The 19557-nt window shown below is 34.4% G+C and overlaps 1 protein-coding gene across 1 annotated transcript; it reads left to right on the plus strand.

Annotated features, from left to right (window-relative positions):
- The first annotated feature begins 7478 nt into the window (after positions 1-7478).
- LOC127248451 (protein NRT1/ PTR FAMILY 8.2-like) lies at positions 7479-10631 on the plus strand. The gene is made up of 5 exons (XM_051270792.1): positions 7479-7686; positions 8211-8333; positions 8591-8808; positions 8908-9464; positions 9544-10631. Exons 2-5 carry the CDS (start codon positions 8228-8230, stop codon positions 10388-10390), a joined length of 1728 nt encoding a protein of 575 aa, XP_051126749.1. The 5' UTR covers positions 7479-7686; positions 8211-8227; the 3' UTR covers positions 10391-10631.
- The last annotated feature ends 8926 nt before the right edge of the window (positions 10632-19557 follow it).

Raw genomic sequence — 19557 nt, forward strand, 5'->3', positions numbered from 1 at the left:
TAATGAAATTCCTGAAAATATGGTTCATCAACCTCATAAAAGTGCTCGGTGCATTTGTGAGTCCAAATTGCATAACAAGCCATTCATATAAACCAAAAGTGGTTTTGAAGGATGTTTTCCATTCATCACCTTGATTCATACGAATTTGGTGATACCCACTTTTCAAATCAATTTTGGAAAAGATCGTTGAACCACTCAAATTATCTAACATATCATCTAATCGAGGAATTGGGTGACGATATTTTACCGTAATTGCATTGACAGCACGACAGTCAACGCACATTCTCCATCCTCCATCTTTCTTTGGCACCAAAAGTACGGGCACTGCACAAGGACTGAGACTCTCGCAAACCCATCCTTTGCTCAACAACTCATCACTTGCTTTTTGATTTCCTTTATCTCATCCGGATTGGCTCTATATGCTGGCTGGTTCAGAAAAGCAGATCCCGGGATAAAGTCAATTTGATGCTCAATCCCTCGAATTGGAGGCAACCCACAAGGTACTTCTTCGGGAAACACATCTTCAAAATCTTGCAACAAGTTAGCAATGCTAGAGGGAAGAACATTAGTATCTTGATGAGACAAATATGAAGGCTTAGTGAATATTAACAAACAATGTACTCCCTTTTCCAGTTGGTTGATCTCCTTCCTACTAACAAATAAGTTAGTTATCACACTCCCGTGTATAGAAGATCTGTCGGCTTCTCCCTTACTCACACCACTCGTGTTTTTGGAATTTGAGTGTTTGGATTTTGAAGAAGAGGGATTGGGAGAGTTTTGAATAGAAAGCTACTCAAAAATTTTATGTGGGTCAAGGGTGTTTGAAATGCACTTACTTTTCTCATCATCTTTGCTTACAAGGACTTTCTTGCCATTCTTTTGAGCTCTTTTCTCGTTTTGTTCTGCCGCATATTGTTTGTATAAATACTTTTGATCCTCGTTGACCTCTCTCGAACTCAATGGCTTCAAAGTAATAGGTTTCCCAAGATGGGAGAAAGTGTACCTATTACGATATCTATCATGAAGTACCTTCTTGTCAAATTGCCAAGGACATCCTAGTAACACATGACAAGCTTGCATCGGGGCTATGTCACACCTCACTTTTTCTTTGTAGCCTTGAATCTCAAACTCCAAATCCACTTGTTTGAGAACGTTGATCTCGCCATAGTTGTTCAACCATTGTAACTTATACGGCTTCGGATGGACAAGGGTTTTCAAACCCAACTTCTTTACTGCAAGGTCACTCATAACATTAGTGCAACTACCTCCATCAATGATCAAGCTACATACTTTTTTTTCCACCTTGCATCTCTCATGGAATAAGTTATCCCGTTGCTCCGTGTCCTCGACACCTTTGGGCAAGGTACTGAGAGCTCGCAAGGTCACCAACGTCAATCCACTATTGGTTATGGACTCATCTTCCTCCGGATTGATCTCTTCGGTCTCCTCCATGTCCTCCTCGGATTCGGATACGTAATCTCCGGTGGACGTGATGATCATGGTCCTCTTGTTAGGACATTGATTGGCAAAATGTCCTCGTCTTTGACACTTAAAACAAAATAACTCACGAGTGCAAGTAGTGGATCCATTATATAGAGAGGATGTCGTACCCTTTGATTGTGACGATGCAGCAACGGCGGATTCCTTCCCCTTGCTTGCTGTTGAAGGAGGTTGCGGCTTTGACATGTTTGTCGGCTGCGGCGTCATTTAATGTATGTGCACCTTATTCTTTTTCTTCAATTGTCTCTCCAATTTGATGGCTTGGTGTACCATCTCCTCAAAATCCACGTAATGATACATCTCCAAACTATCAACAATTTCTTGATTAAGCCCATTGAAAAAATGGGCCATAATACGTTCAGGATCGTTGTCAACATCAACTTGCTTCAGCAACATCTCTAACTCCTTGTGGTATTCATCTACCGTTCTTGATCCTTGCTTCAAACCTTCCAACTTCCGTAGTACCTCACGGTGATGATGTGGCGGCACGAACTTTCTCCGCATGAGTCCTCGCAACTCATTCCAAGTGCGCACGGGAGGCTCTCTATGTCTACGTCGTGAGAGATTGGTCTGGTCTCACCATGATAAAGCATAGTCAGAGAACTCCATGACAGCAACATGTAACTTTTGTTGCTCTGAAAGTTGTTGCACGTCAAAAATCAACTCCATCTTACGCTCCCATTCTAGAAATGCCTCGGGATCATATTTTCCATTGAATGGCGGAACTTGGAATTTAACAGGTGGTGCAACCTCATCATCATACCTCCTTCGGGGGTTATGCGGTCTCCATCGTGGGAGTTCATCATTGCACTCTTCTTCTTCCTCCTCATAGTCACGCTCGTATCTCCTTGGTTCACGGAGGTTACGTCGGGGAGCTAGTACTTATCTTCGAAGGGCGTTATTTCTAACTCCCCCTTCACGAACACCTTCCTCGTCAATGGATTCAGAACCATATGGAGTTCCTTGCCGTTGTTGGTTAAACTCCAACTTATCCATGCGATCATTAAGCACCTCGAGTGTAGAATGGTGTAACTCCTTCACTTGGTTCATCACCAAATTCAAGAGGTTTTGAACATCTACATTTTGAATCCTTGTGTCCTTCTCTCCTGCCATTAGGAAAATTAATATGGAAATATATGTATAGATTAGTTAGAAAATAAGCCCTCACAACTCTCGTGTTTCACTCCTCACGTATTGTACCTCTCCGTCTTGCACAAAGAACAAATTAGATCGGTGGAATGTTTCCAAAGATGTGACAAAAAAAAAATCAAGAGAGTGAAAGCAACTACGAAGAACTCGAATTAATTTGAGAAATAAAAAAGAAAAAAAAATACTTATGATGGAAAATGCGGAAGCTATAATAGAACAAACAAACAAGTGTGCTGTTTTTTTATTAGCACAAGCTTTTGTAATAATTTTTTTTTTATTTTCCTTTTTTTTTTGAAAAGAAAGAATAACACTCGATTGTAGAAACTCGAGCTAACTAGCTCTGATACCAAAATGACGTAAGCCGCGTGGGTTCATATATTTTTCCCAAAAGAATATATTTCCAAGATTGTAATTAATGGTAGTACATTCCCAAAAAGTGATGCAAGCAATGATGTCAATGCTATGATGTAAGCAATGACATCATCACATGTCTTAAATTATTTTGATTTTTATAACCGTTAAGCTCGGGCCGATAGGTCTCCATGCTTCATCTTTGTTTATATTCTTCATCTCGAGCTCTTGTATTAATCCGGAAAATTGATCTTGAAGTTTACGAGCTCGGCTTCGGGTTATTGGTCCAAGTGGTTCGGAAGGCTTTTGGACGTTCACGTCACTTAGTCAATATTTGCTGTCATTCTACAGAGGTGGGCGTCTGGGCCGTCGCTTGCAAGCGGGAGAGACTGTCGCTTGCGAGCGGTGGAAGCTTCCACTTGTCTCTCTTGCCTTAGTCTTTTCTAAGAGATGCATTGGTCGCTTGCGAGCGGAGGTGGCCATCGCTTGTGGCATCTGTCTTAGCTTTTCTAGCACCAGAATACCACTTAAAAAGAGCAAAAATCGTTAATAATCTCAACAACGAACTCTGGATCATACCAAGCGATATAGATCAATAATGTATGTCATTAACAGGTTATTATGATGGTTTTTACACAGAAATTCGAGTAATACACAGTTTTGCCAAGCTAAGAATATGCTCATATTTGGAGTCATCAGTTGCCCTCCTTGCAGGCGTTGGAGAATCGTTACATTGCCGAATTGCAATCTTGCTCCACCCGTCGGTCCCCTAGATGATCCAGTGTTCCCCCGACCCAAGCTAGTACCGACGTTCCCTGTGAGGGATGGAATCCCTCCAGCAGATGGAGTTATTCCTCTCGGACCTCCATATGTGTTTTCTGGAATTCCAGAATTCTGGACTCCACTGGCTGCTGCTCGACGTTCCTCTTCGCGAATCTGAAACGCTTCATTCCTCACAGTTGGCCGGATCACATCAGCCAATTTCCTAGAGATTTCGTACGCGATATCCCCGATTCCAGCCTAAATACACTGATTCACTTCCCTGCGTACCATGGTCACCATCGTTTAGGTCGATGATGATTCCTCTTCTCTACTCAACCCTGGGGTGCAGCTTCCACTAGGATGAACCGGCGTTCCAGTTCCAGGAAATCTTGCACCGATATTCAGGCCTGAGCCCTGATTCTGATTGTCCATGGCGATCACTCTACCACTACGAAGTCGCATACACGAACACGAACCCGACTTGGTCCCACTGGACGTCCCAATTGTTGGATCCTAAAATTCGGAGGTTCTAAATAGCTCGTCGATTTCGTCGATGTGGGTTCCGGAAGTACTCCAGAGAGCCAATCCGTCGTCGGGTTATGCAGATTTTACGCGATTAGCGAACTAAACTACGATAATCTATGGAAAGCACGTAAATAAATTTCAGAAAGCATGTAACTGGAATTAAATTGCATAAAAACAAAAATAAAACATGAAAGAAAAGTAGGAAAATAGACGATTTGATCTCTTATGCGTGTGTGTGTTGTGTTTCTTTTTCGTAATTGTAGTCCAAAGCTAGAATAACCACTTCTCCCACTAACAGGGGTGGTTACAATTATTCCTCCACTTCTTTCTACCTCTCTCAACCACCAAGTAACCTCCTTCCATCAGCTCTCAGCTGCTTCCATTGCCTCTGGACCGAGTTCCATTCGTTTTGAGCATCTTCCGTCGTTCCTGGACCAAGTTCCATTCGCTCTGGATTTCTTCCATTGCCTTCGGATCAGACCTGCAGCTTACCCTGATTTGTTTCCATCATACTCCTAGCCGGTCTACGGGGATATATCCCCAACAACCTCGAGTTACATGGAACCCTCATTCCTCTTCCTTTCATTTTGACCCATAGAAGCTTCCATATAGGACATATAGGTATCGTGGTCTTCCATTGATATTATGAAGTTGCCAATTCAGGGTTGATGGAGCTTGTCGTCCAAAGGTCTGTAAAAGTTATATCTTCTTACTCCAAGGAAGCTCCACATTCAAATTATTTTGGACTTGGGGTCCAACAACAACAAAATATTTATTCTAATATTTTAATTAATTTTTATAGTATGTCTGTCACTGGGGGTTTGCTGGATCTACGACAAAATCCGCTATATCAAGATACGTTATGTCGTAATTCAAAAGATTATCATCGGGGTCGTCATCATTATCAACGTGATTAGTCTCGACCTCCTTCCCCTTTTTCTGCAGTGAGGCTTGATAAAGATCGGCTAGGTGTTTGGTTGTTCTGCAGGTATTGGCCCAATAGCCTTCAATGCCACACCGATTACAAATGTTGATTTGCCTCTTTCCCTGTTTAGCCTTTTTCGGCTATACCCCGATATTGGTGTTTACTCTGCATCCTGTTAATGTCCAAACTGCGGCGATTGTAAGGGGTATATCGACCGCGTTGACTCTCACGATCGCGACCACGTCCATGGCCTCTACCACGTCTTCGGCCTCGTTCAGAAAATATCATGTTCGTTTCAGGGAACGGACTAGAACCAGTGGGTCGGGACTGATGATTTTTCATCAGTAACTCATTATTTTGCTCAACTAATAAAAGACATGCAATGAGCTGTGAGTACTTTTGAAAGTTTTTCTCACGATACTGTTGTTGCAGCACAACATTAGAAGCATGAAAGGTAGAGAGAATCTTCTCCAATTTATCATTCTCAATGCCAATTTCTCCGCAGAGTTTTAACTGAGATGTAATATGATGGATAGCAGAGTTGTACTCTGTAACAGTTTTAAAATCCTGCAACTCCAGGTTAAGCCAATCATATCGGGCTTTGAGGAAAGTGATATATTTCAAGTGTCCAAATCTCTCCCTCAATTCATTCCACAAATCAAATGGATTTTTCACCTTCAAATATTTGGACTGTAAAGGAATGTTCATATGGTGACGAATGAAAATAATAGTCTTATCCCGATCTTGGCTTGTAGCCGCATTTTCACTGGCAATTGTATGAACAAGGCGCATAGAAACCAAATGCATTTCTACATCGAGGGACCAAGTCAAAAATTTATTGTCGGTGAGTGACAGAGATTTAAAAAAAAATTTGTACGATTTTTCATAGTTTAGAAAATAAATAATATAGATAGTATAAAAATAAAACTTACCAAAAATAAAATAGGCAAGAGCCTTCGTGCTGATAACGTGTTATGTAATAATAATAATATAATAATATAATATAACAAGTGGGTAAGTTTTGTAAATATGAATATAATATTATATATATATATATATAAGTGATGTGAGGTATGTATGGTTATATATATATATATATATATTAGTAATAAATGAATACGTAAAGAGAAATTGAGAAGTGCGGAGGGAGAATGAGGGGGAGAATTGTGTGTTCATTCGTTTCACTCGTTACATATATGTATTTATAGATACACGTAGATACAATTGTGTAGTTTAACAACATCCACATTTTGCATTCGTTGTGTGTATGTGTACACTACGGATGTATTTGTTTGGGGGATTGAATTTAATTTTCATTATTCATTTTATTTTTTTCCCCAAAAACATTAAATCAAACACCTAATTTTCATTTTTTATATTATACTAAAAATTAATTTTTCATTCAAAATATCACATCAACACCTATTTATATCACATCGTACAACTATTTATATTCAAAATTTTTACTATTTAAATCCCAACTCAAAATCCAAACCCCCGAACAAACACATTTTACAACAGAATTTATATAATTATATATATACTGTGAATTTTTTTTTTTTTTTGTCTACCTAGTCAATTTAATAAACAAATATTTAATTCTATATTTAAAATTTCTTATTTTTTTGGTAAATTTATATTTTTTATTTATTTATATTATATAAATTTTTATTATCTATACAATGATATTCATATTATATATAATATTAATTATATTTAGAACACCAACACTACTATTTATATAAAAAATAATAAATAATATTATAAATTATTATTAATAATTTTTTAATCTACTCTTTAAAAATAATAATAGTATCCCTAACCAAATAGGTCATACGGAGGACTATTATTTAATTACAAAAATTACATCAATTTTTTAAAATTTAAAATCAGACGTGTGTTATATCATAGCACATATTTTGTTGATATTTTTTATTTTTGTTTGTCTACATAATTTGTCTTTTTTATATTTTTAAAATATATTATACATTTAATGACATTTTAAATTTTATAATTTTTTAAATTTTAATTAAACTATTTATTTATCTTAATTTTAATTTATAATTATTTTTACTAATAAATTAATATCTACAAATAATAGACCCAATTACATGGGATGTAAGGATTATAAAATATGAATTAAGTACACAAGTTAAATCAAATCTTCTAAATCGAAATCCTAACAAACACGCGCGTGTTATGTATATATAATCACAATGAGCAGAATTCATCAGATCAGAATATTGATTGTTGTTTTTGGCTGGTACGTACGTCTACGTACACCCAAACCCAACCCAATCTTCGTGTTTGTGACGACGTTTGCGTCTGCGTTGCTTCTTCAGATCGATCCCGACCCACACTCACACTATAATCTATTCCAATCTAATCTACTCTATTCTCCATCCATTGACTCGCAATCAGCAGCAGTCTCCGCCGCCGATTAGGTTCATAGTTCTGTGGAACCCTAAAGAGAGGTAATTAAGTTGCGTCGTCATTCCTTAATTCCTTCCGTACGTAAACCCGACGTCTCTTCTCGTCTTCTTTCACAAATCTACCAATTTATATTATCTACAAATCAAATCTTAATATTTCCCTACTTTTTCAACAAATTAAACACATGGTGGTTCCTGGCAAGTGAAATTCATTCGATTATTGCTTTGTATGTATGTATGTATGTATGTATGTATCCCCTGTATGTGGTTCTGCTTTTTTAAATTCGGTATTGATGTTTGTCTATAATCTATATGAATCCACTCGAAGTTGTTTTTGTTATTATTTGGGCGTAGTCGAGAGCTTTTTAGTGAGTTTTTTGCAAAAGAGTTAACGTGCGTTTCATTGAAACCCATTCTTGATTATGTTCATTCATCGTGTAACAAATTATTATGAGCTAAATTACTATAATGTACGTTGTTGTGTTTTTAGAATTTGTTTGGAGCTGTGTTTTTGGATGCGTCTGAATATTATCTTATTCTCATATTTGTTTGTTGCTGAAATTCAGATCACACTTTTGGTACAATGGGAGAAGAAGATTTCTACACTGATGATGGAACAGTGACTCTGAAAAAGAAGCCTGCTGATAAGAGGAAAACGGGAACTTGGAAAGCATGCCGCTTTATTCTCGGTGAGAATACACAACAATTTTGGAGCTTTTAACACTAATATTTTCTACCATAATTTTTTGAAAAAACATCACATAAAATATATTTTCTCACAAAACATTACATTATATATAACTTTTTATTATTTTCAAAAATTTAAAAACTCCAAAACTCAACGGTGTCTTATTCTTCAGTTTTAATTTCGATGTATCTGTCTATCTATCTATCTGTATTAACTAACTAACTAAGTGATTGGTGAACTGTTGGTAAATTTCGACAGTGACTGAGGGCTGTGAGAGATTGGCATACTATGGGATGAGCACCAATTTGGTGAATTACCTTACAGATCGGCTTGGCCAAAACAATGTAACTGCATCAAACAATGTTACAAATTGGTCAGGAACTTGCTACATCACACCACTGCTTGGAGCTTTTCTAGCTGATTCTTATATGGGGAGATATTGGACCATTGCCTCATTCTGTATCATCTATTTTCTTGTAAGCATTGCACTGATTCGATTCCTTTCAATTCTTTCTCATTTATAATGTTTTTGGTTGAATAAACTACTCACTCACTCACTCACCCCATACATATAGGGTATGGCACTCTTAACACTGTCTGCTTCGATTCCGGGCCTCAAGCCAGAATGTGATCATGCGCATGGTGGATGTCATCCAAAAGCGTCGCAAACACTGGTCTGTTTCTTGGCACTATACATGATTGCCCTCGGAACTGGCGGAATCAAACCGTGTGTGTCCTCCTTTGGAGCAGACCAATTTGATCAGAACGATGAAAAAGAGAATAAAAAGAAAAGTGGCTTCTTCAACTGGTTTTATCTCTCTATTAACATCGGTGCATTGATTGCTTCCTCTGTTCTGGTGTGGATACAGATGAATGTAGGATGGGATTGGGGGTTCGGAGTTCCTGCAGTGGCCATGGGAATCGCCATTGTTTTCTTTTTTATCGGCAGCCATAGGTATCGTCTGCAGAAACCAGGGGGGAGCCCCCTCACCCGAATAGCTCAAGTCTTGGTTGCATCCACTCGAAAATGGAATGTGAAGGTTCCTACCGATAGCTCCCTTCTCTATGAAACTGCAGATCACGAATCCAACATCGAAGGAAGTCGCAAGCTCGAGCACACGGACATATTGAGGTAAGTTTGGCTTCCCGAATCAGAATTGTTGAATCCTATCCTAGTTAGCTACGAAATTAATGATCTTGTTGGGCTGCAGGTTTCTTGACAGAGCTGCGGTTGTTTCAGAAAACGATAATGTTGATATGGTGAAAGGAAAAGTGAGTTCTTGGAAAATCTGCACGGTGACTCAAGTGGAGGAATTTAAATCGATCATTCGACTGCTCCCGATCTGGGCTTCAGGGATTGTTTTCTCGTGCGTGTACAGCCAGATGAGCACAATGTTCGTTCTCCAGGGCAACACAATGGACCCTCACATCGGCCCCAACTTCAAGATCCCATCGGCATCCTTATCCATCTTCGACACTCTGAGTGTCATCTTCTGGGCGCCGGTGTACGGCCTGGTGATCGTCCCCATGGCAAGCAGGTTCACCGGACGGGAGCAGGGGTTCACCATGCTGCAACGGATGGGGATCGGGCTCGCCATTTCTATCGCCTCCATGATGGCGGCGGGCGCGCTGGAAGTGGCTCGGCTGAACTATGTGGTCCGGCATAACATGTACGACGCAAAGACTATTCCGATGTCCATCTTCTGGCAGGTGCCGCAGTACTTTCTGATCGGGTGCGCAGAAGTGTTCACGTTCATCGGACAGCTGGAGTTCTTCTACGACCAGGCGCCCGATGCTATGAGGAGCCTGTGCTCGGCGCTGTCGCTGACGACGACGTCGCTGGGGAATTACCTGAGCACGCTGCTGGTGACCATAGTGACGAGAGCGACGAGGAGGGGCGGGAAGGCTGGTTGGATTCCGGATAATTTGAACCGAGGGCATCTGGATTACTACTACTGGCTCCTTGCGGGGCTCAGTCTGGTTAACTTCCTGGTCTATCTCCTAATTGCACGTTGCTACACTTATAAAAAGGTCAAAGTGGCAGCCGAACCTAATTAACGACGACCTAATTGGAAAGATTCAGCTGCACTGATGGAGATGATGGATGGTCCAGGTTTTTAATTTGTTGCTTCTGCTTATCTGCTACCATCACTTTAAACCAGATGGATACTCGTCAATCTGTCTATATCTCTCTCTCTGCACGTGATTTTTAATTACTTTGTCCTGTTTGTCTCCCCATGTTTCTTATCATCACTTTAATGTTTAAACGACTTTATAAGATTATGATTATCCATGGTGATTTCAAGGTTTTTCTTTGGTTTAGGCTTTTCCAAGTTTTGGAATTATCAGTAGAAAAATTGATTTCTCTGTCGATTTCACTCTATCATTGTTGATTTAGATTTTCAAATATAAAATAGGGTATGTTGCGTAGGTGTTTGGATTTGAGTTTGAGTTTAATTTAAAGCAATTTGTATAATTTTGATATAAATAGGCATCAATATAATATTTTGAATATAAAATTAATTTTTTTTTATAATAATAAAAATTATATGTATTTGATTTGATTTTTTTTAAATAATATTGATGAATATTGAAATTTTATTAAATTTTATAAAAGAATTCACTAATATATGATTTGGCATGCAATTAGAATGTAATTTTGCAATTTTGTTTTTTAAAATATTCAATTGCATTCTTTTAAATTTAAAAATTTTAAAAAGTTTTAAAATTAGAATATTAGAAATTGTGAAAGTAGTATTAAAAATTTATTTTTATTATTTTTAGATTTGAAAAAAATTAATATACATAGTAATTTTTATTAAGAGTGCTGTAAAATATAAATAATAAAATTTTCATATATATATTTATTTTGTTTATTATTGATTGATTTATTATTTTATTATATTTATAACTTTTAATAAATTTATTCTATTTGATAATTTTTTTAATATAAAACTATATATAAAAACAAATAAATAGTAGTATTTATGTTTTTTTATTATGTTTAAATTTTAACAAATATGTACTATATTTAACAAATAAAATAAATTATATATAATATTCAATTATTTTAAAATTTATAAAAATAAAATTATAATCTAGTAAATAAAATATATTAAAATAATTAATAATTACTATAAAAATATATTTATATATATATGAAATAAATAATAATATGTACGGGCAAATAAATAATAAAAAAGATTAAAGTGAAAAAAAATGTTTTTGAAACGCTGAGTTATATAGTTTTCTGAAAATTAATTTTTTTATTCAATAAATTATTTCAAAAAGCTAATTTACCAAGCAATTAAATTAGTTTTTTTTTTTTTTTTTACTAATCAAACAGTTGACAGCTGTTTAATAAGCTAAAAAAACTTTTGAAAAAGTTGTTGCCAAACACACTCTTTAACTCTTAATTAGTTAAATGATATTATTTTTTACTCCCTCCGTCCCACATAATTTATCTCTATTTTCTATTTCCATCTGTCCCACATAATTAGTTCTTTTTTTTTTGGAAAATTAATTATACACTTTAATCATATTTTAAAATTTAATTTTTTTAATCTTAATTAAACTATTTAATTATTTTAATCTTAATTTATAATTATTTTTACTATATAATAATTATTTTTAGTAACACAGTTCTTAATTACTTACTAATTATACTTTACCTAAATTCTCGTATCTACAGTCATAGTCCATATTATGTAGGACGGAATGAGTAATATTTTTATATAAATAGAATTGTTAGTAATTTTAAAATAAAAATTAATATATATAATTAAAATAAATTTGAAATATGCGTTTAAATATTTTAAGTATTATATTTTAATAAAATATATGCAATATGTATATCATTTTGTAAAAAATAAAATTTTAAATAATACAAATAAATAAAAAATATATTTATTTATTTATAATTAAGATAAATTAATTTTATAAAAATGATGGAGTTTTAAATATAAATAAAAATATTTGTTTACTAAAAAGATAGGTAGAAATAAAAAGGTATTAAGTGGATCGTACGTGATGTGTGATTTATATATTATAAAATTAATTATGTTGATTTATATTTGTTAAAGTATATTAATAAACTTTACAAAATATAGAAACCTGTTAATGAAACAAATAAAAAAGGAAACAAAGACAATTGAAATTTGACAAATAGAGTGTTAAGTTGCTACTATTATTATTATTATTGTTGTTATTATTATTACACGTTCAAATTATGTCATTTATATGATTTTGATAAGTGTTATTTTATAGTGACTAATCATATTATATTTGATATATGAATACCATTCTTTGCAAATGAATAAGATAGATTTTTAACAAGAGTATCATTTCCGTTTTATTGCTTTTTGTAATGCGTTTCTTAATTTTGACAAGGAACTCCCTTGCTAGTAATAATATTATTAGATATCGTGCTCCAAAAAATTTATAAAGTGCTTCTTAATGGTCATCAAGACTTAAACATTGGACTTATTCCACATCTTAAATAATTGTTTTTATCTGCAGTGATTTTTACCGGATGAGTGAGTTGGTCTACTCTTAACGCCAACTTAAGATTCAAGCAGCCCAAATAAATCAATATTGATTATTTCCAGTGCCGAAAGTTATTTCCATACCGTGTTGGGATTGAATAAATATATATATATATATAAATATTCATGAAGCATAATGAAGCTCAATAACAATACATTATAATCCCAAGATACTAAGGGCAACATCAATGATCAATGATCAATCTTTTGATCAATAACATTGATTGCTAGCAGTCATCTTGTTGCAATAATTATGTACGGACAATAGGTAATGTCAAATAATAAACCACTCTTCGGATTGGTTCACTATTCACATAAGTTAAAGCCGTATAATCATTTCATTCATATTATCGCAGATGTATATTTCATTTTGTCAATTATTGATGGTCTTTGGGCCAAAGAATAATCACATTACAAATATCATTTCAATTTACAATATATTACACAAGTGTTATTACATTTATATCATACAATACTAATAAGGTTAGTTTAGTTTTTTTAACTTTATTTATACTACATTCCACTATAATACTGAACTTTCTAAAACTCCGTACAAAAAGCAAACAGATAGATAAATATGAGACAGAGAGAGTATTTGATAATATATAATTGATGTGTTTCTTTAACCGAATTTGAGAAACTTTTACTATTTGGGTATTATTGATTTGGGTTTTGGCCGGAAGTGTGGGTTGGCAATTTTATTTTTTTCTAAATTCGAAAAAGTTTTTATAATACAAATAAATAAAATTTTAAAAAATATATGTTGATATAATATAATTACACAATCAAATTATACTATTATTAATTTTATAAATTTAAATTTATTATAATTATATTATTATGTTTATTACTCATCAAATCAATACCGATCAAAATTCTCCAAATCTAAATCAAACCCACACATAAAAAAAATTAATAAATTCAAACTTATTTTAAAATTCAAATATAAACTAAACTCAAACTCAAATTTTTCGAAACTAGCTTAAAATAACATACTCAATATGTTCTAGATACTTGTTGTTTTAGATACTTTTGACCAAAGTCAAATTTTATATAACTCACTACGTCAATTTGATTTTCAAATAATTCCCTTCAAAAATTGAAATTACATCCTTACCCTTCTTTATACATTGATATGAAGATCAATAAAAGCAAATAATATTTATTTTGTTGAAAACGTCATGCCTATATGTATACAAATATATTGTAACCATATTAAGCACTTTATGTACCAAATACATTGTAGCTACATATACCAAATTAGGATACATATTTCAAACTGTATGGCCTCCTCATCCCACTTTTAAACATGGTTTAGTTTTATTATTTTTAGGTCCTTTAAAATACTGGTCTAAACGAGTCAACCTACGCGGACTGGAGGTTGAAAATGAATTAGCCCGCAGTACGATAGACTAGCCCGTGGACCAAATAAATATAATTATAATTATATTATATCTTTAATATTTCAAAGATAAATGTCATAGGTGCGGCACAAAGGGACACTAGTCGCGCGTCTGCAGAATGCCTAAGCACTTGGTTGATTTGTACCCGGTGATATGTGCTATATATGATAATATTTTGCTATATTTTGGGCAACTTTTTTATGCAGGATTTTGTATATATGCTCCTTATGGTGAGTTTTTTATTTTGTAATAGGTTTCATGGAGTTGGCAAGTTTTGGGACGTATTTGGGAGAAAATGAGCATAACACTTTAGGCGTGATCACGCAAGTACATAATGTGAAAAAAATGAGAATTTATAAAAACACCATCCGGGATTATGTGGGGATTTAATTGCAAAGGGAATCTAATTAAAAGAGGATCATGCGATGAAGAATTAAGAGGCACGATTTTGCAATTGAAAAGATGGAGAGAAAAGAACTACCACGTTCTTCACCACGATATCAACCATTTGAGGGATAAGAGACGCAAGAAAGAACGTAGTGCAGAGAGCTCCCGGGAGCAGGGCAGACAAACTTTGAGGGGATTTTTTCTTCATTCTTAGAATTGGTCTGTTGTCGATTTCCAAATATTGAAGGCATGATGAACTTTTTTATTTGCTTTGTGTTTTCGATTTTCATGGATTATGAGTAATTTATTTTCTAGCTTAGGTATGAATTGAAGTTTGGGATATGAATTTGTGAGACTTGGTTTTTATTATAATTTGATGTTTATTGGTATTGGGTATTTTTAATTTCTCTACTTGGTGAGATTAGAAATCTTAAATTGATATTTGTGGCTACGTATTAGTTTGAGATTTCATAGCTATATTGAGAATTGACACCCGTGATTGTGTAATCTTTCAATTGAAGTAGCAAACTAGAGGAAGAATACTCTAGGGAGGAATAAAAATCAATTTTGAACAAATCCTTGTAGGAATTTGGTTAAATTGAATTGGGTATTTCTAGTTCTCAATGCTTTCGAGTCAGCAATACTACGGTCGTACCTAGGATTCTCACTCGATCAGAGAAATAGCTAACGGTCGTACCTTAGCTATCGAAAATATAAAGAAATATTGGTTGTGAACATGTGTAGATCAACTATAATAAATTTATCCAATAAACAATAAACTTATTTATGGTCAATGAATAAATTTCATATCCCGAATGGAGATTTGTGCCTAGGCTAGAGTTTAGTTAATTTTGGTATTTGGTTATATTTTAGCTTAGTTTATTTTTTTTCTAATTTGAATTATTCTCCTTCTTTATTTAGCGTAGTAAATCAAATCTCAAATCCCCCCCTTATATATATAATTATAAATTATCAAGTTGTCAAATCTTTATTGCTTCCCTGCGGAGACGACCCTAATCACCATATATATATTGCATTTTGCATTTTGTGGCGTAGGAATTAATATTTTATTTTGCACTTGTGCGACACGTGAGCAATTTTGGCGCCGTTGCTGGGGAGCAGTATTTAGATTTTTTTTTATATCTGGTTGTTTATATTTAACTCTATTTTCTCGCTTAGTATCTGACAAAGGTGAAGAGATCAAAGAATTTAAGGAAGTTGTGATATATTCGATGGCACAAAGAACTCTGAGGGGGCTAGCTGCTCCCGATTTAATTCAGCATCCCTTGTGTATTACTTTTCCTGATATAGCCGATAATTTGGCATTTGAGTTAAAATCTAGACTGATACATTTATTGCCGTCTTTTCATAGCTTGGCAGGGGAGAAACCACATAAGCACTTGTAGGAGTTCGATATGGTGTGTACGAGCATGAAGCCACCGGGAGTCATTGAGGACCAGATAAAGCTCCGAGCTTTTCCATTCTCTTTGAAAGATGCAGCCAAGGATTGGTTGTTCAACTTGTCTACCGAGAGTGTAACCACATGGATGGATATGAAGTGTAAGTTCCTCGAGAAGTTCTTTCTTCGCATCCCGAGCTGCGAATTTGCAAAAAAAGATTTGTGGCATCAAACAAGCTTAAGGGGAGTCATTATATGAATATAGGGATAGATTTAATAAGTTAATTGCTAGATGTCCACAACATCAGATTTTTGAGCAACTTTTAATTCAATATTTCTATGAAGAACTAACTTCCATTGATAGGAGGATCATCGATGCTGCAAGTGGAGGAGCTCTCATGAATAAGACTTCGAGAGAAGCTTGGAATCTGTTGGTTGATATGGCCATAAATTTTCAACAATTTGGACCGAGGGATGTCGTGGGAGTTAAGGAAGCTACCGAGGTAAGTTCTCTTATACAACAATAATTGAATGAATTAACTGCTTTTGTGAGAAAACTTGTTGTAGGGAATGCTTAAGTGAAGCCATGTGGAATTTGTACGAGTGCTGCGCATCTTACCAATGGTTGTCCTATGTTGATGGAGGGGGTGGAAATGAATGTTGCAGGATTTGCACCAAGAAGGGCTTACGACCCATATTTGAATACATATAATCCGGAATGGAGAGACCACCCCAACTTTAGTTATAGGAATCATCAAGCCTATGGCCAGCAGCAACCACCGGGTTTCCAATCATACCACAACAGCAACAACAAATGACAATGCCACAAGCTCCCATTCCTGGTAACTCTCTAAATGATATGGTGAAATCAATTGCTTCTAATTTTTTGCAATTTCATAAAGAGACAAGAACAAGCATTACAAACTTGGAAGATCAAATGTCTCAAGTTGTGAAAGAGGTGCGAGGTGTGTGAAATGAAAGAAAGGGAGAAAGGTAAGCTACCGGCTCAAAACCACATGAACCCGAGCAATGTTAGTTCAATGGTCTTGCGAAGTGGTAAGGAGCTAGAAGGTCCAAAGGTGGTTGCACAAAAAGAGAAAGCCGAATAGGAGATTGAGAAGGAGATAGAGCAAGAAGCGAACAAGTCAACTGATCAGGTGAATTCTAAACCTCATATTCAATCAATTTCTAATATTGCTCCATTTCCTCACAGGTTAGCGAAACCGGCGAAAAATGACAAGGACAAAGAGATTATGGAGATGTTTAAGAAAGTGAAGCTAAGCATTCCTTTGCTCGATGCAATTAAGTAAGTCCCCCGTTATGCAAAATTTTTGAAGAAGCTATGTAGTAAGAAGAAGAAGTTGAGAGGGGACGAGAAAATACTAGCTGGAGAGACATTGTCCGCCGTGCTGCAAAGAAAATTGCTACAAAAATGCGGAGATCCAGGTATGTTCGTAGTCTAATGCAAGATAGGTAAGAAGGAAATTAAAAGAGCTATGCTAGATTTAGGTGCAGCCATAAATGTTAGTCTATTTTTAACTTTTTAAACATTGGGCCTTTGAAAGAAACGGGGATAATAATTCAATTAGCCAATAGAACTAACACTTACTCCGAAAGGATAATTGAGGATGTTCTTGTGCAAGTGAATGAGTTAATATTCCTTGTTGATTTATATATTTTTTATATGCACGATGAAAATTCACCTAATCCTTCACCTATTCTGCTTGGACGTCCTTTTATGTGTGCTGTACACACGAAAATTGATGTTAGAACAGGGACACTTACCATGGAATTTGAAGGTGTAAATGTTCATATCAATATTTTTTATGAATCGAATGATCCCGTGGAACCTCATGCTTTGTATTGTGTAGATGTCCTTGATCAAAATGTGTAGGAAGTTTTTTAAGTTGGAGAAAGAAGGAAATTACAATTGCAAGAGTTTGAAGAGATTCAGAACAAAGCTTACGAGAATGCGAGGATTTATAAAGGAAATAGTAAGAAGTTTCATGATCCAAATATTTTGAGAAAAGATTTTAAAGTTGGTCAAAAGGTTTTGCTTCATTATTCTCATCTTAAGATTTTTCTGGGTAAGTTTTGTTATCGTTGGATAGGTCCATTTGTGGTAACTAATGTGTTTCCGTGTGGTACAATTGAGATTCAAAGTTTTAGCACGGATAAAAGGTCTGTTGTGAATAACCATCGTCTTAAACTTTACTATGAGGAGTTCCAGAGCAAAGAAGTGGAGTGCGTAGCTCTTTTTGAGCCGTATAATCAGCTTAAGAGATGTTATGTCGAGCCAACGACAATAAACAAAGACGTTTCTTGGGAGACAACCAAAGTGTTTTAATTTTATTTTGTGTGCTTTGAGTTTGTTGTGTTCTTGAGTCAGTGTCATGCCTTATTTTTGGTGTTTTGATGCAGGTATAGTGTTCATGGTGGGATACAGCAGAAATGACAAGGTTCTTAGGTGTGGCCACGCATCCAGTGTGTTGTGATTGATGAGAGAGAGAAATTTTTAAAGAAATCAGAACGTAAAACTTTCTTAGGCGTGATCATGCCTAATGAAGCCTTATATTCTGAAAAATTGCATAAAAAAGGATTTATTTTGGGAAATTATTAAATTTATTATTATTATTATATTATTATTCTTATTGTATTTATTATTATTATTATTATTATTATTATTATTATTATAAGTATTAAATTTATTATTACTAATTTATTATTATTTCTATAATTATTATTATTATTATTAGAGTCATTAAATCCTAAATTTTTTTTAGGAAAAAAATAAATTTTGGTCCCAATATAACCAAAATTTATCAATCTTAGTCCCAATATAAAAAAACTCATCAATTTTAATCTCATTTTTAATTATATCAACTACTCCATCCGTCCCACATAATTTGTCCCTATTTTCTATTTTCGTCCGTCCCACATAACTTGTCCTTTTTATTTTTGGAAATATAATTATGCACTTTAATCGCATTTTAAATTTTAAATTTTATAATTTTCTTAATTTTAATTAAACTATTTACTTATCTTAATCTTAATCTATAATTATTTTTACTAAATAATAATTATTTTTACTAATACACTTCTTAATTACTTACTAATTATACTTTACCTAAATTCCCGTGTCTACAGTAATACACCCATATTACATGGCATGGAGAGAGTATTTTAAATTCAAAATAATTTTATTTTAAAAACAAAAAATATAACCAAAAAAAAAATAAAATTTTAAACTAAAATAGAAATGTACACTGCTGTTTAAAATTATATATGGCCATTAGTTACATGGTCATGTATAATTATACACTGAAATACATGGCCGTGTAACAACATGACCGTGTAGTTTCTAGGTTAGCTGTCACATCAACAATTTCCGTTAATTTTTTAACGGTGGGACCAAAATTGATTAAAATTGTTTATAATGAGATCAAAATTGATTGAAATAGTTTATAATGAGACTAAAGTGATGAATTTTTT

The sequence above is a fragment of the Andrographis paniculata genome, unplaced genomic scaffold (assembly GCF_009805555.1).
Source record: "Andrographis paniculata isolate CXL003 unplaced genomic scaffold, ASM980555v1 Contig34END, whole genome shotgun sequence".
NCBI lineage: Eukaryota > Viridiplantae > Streptophyta > Magnoliopsida > Lamiales > Acanthaceae > Andrographis > Andrographis paniculata.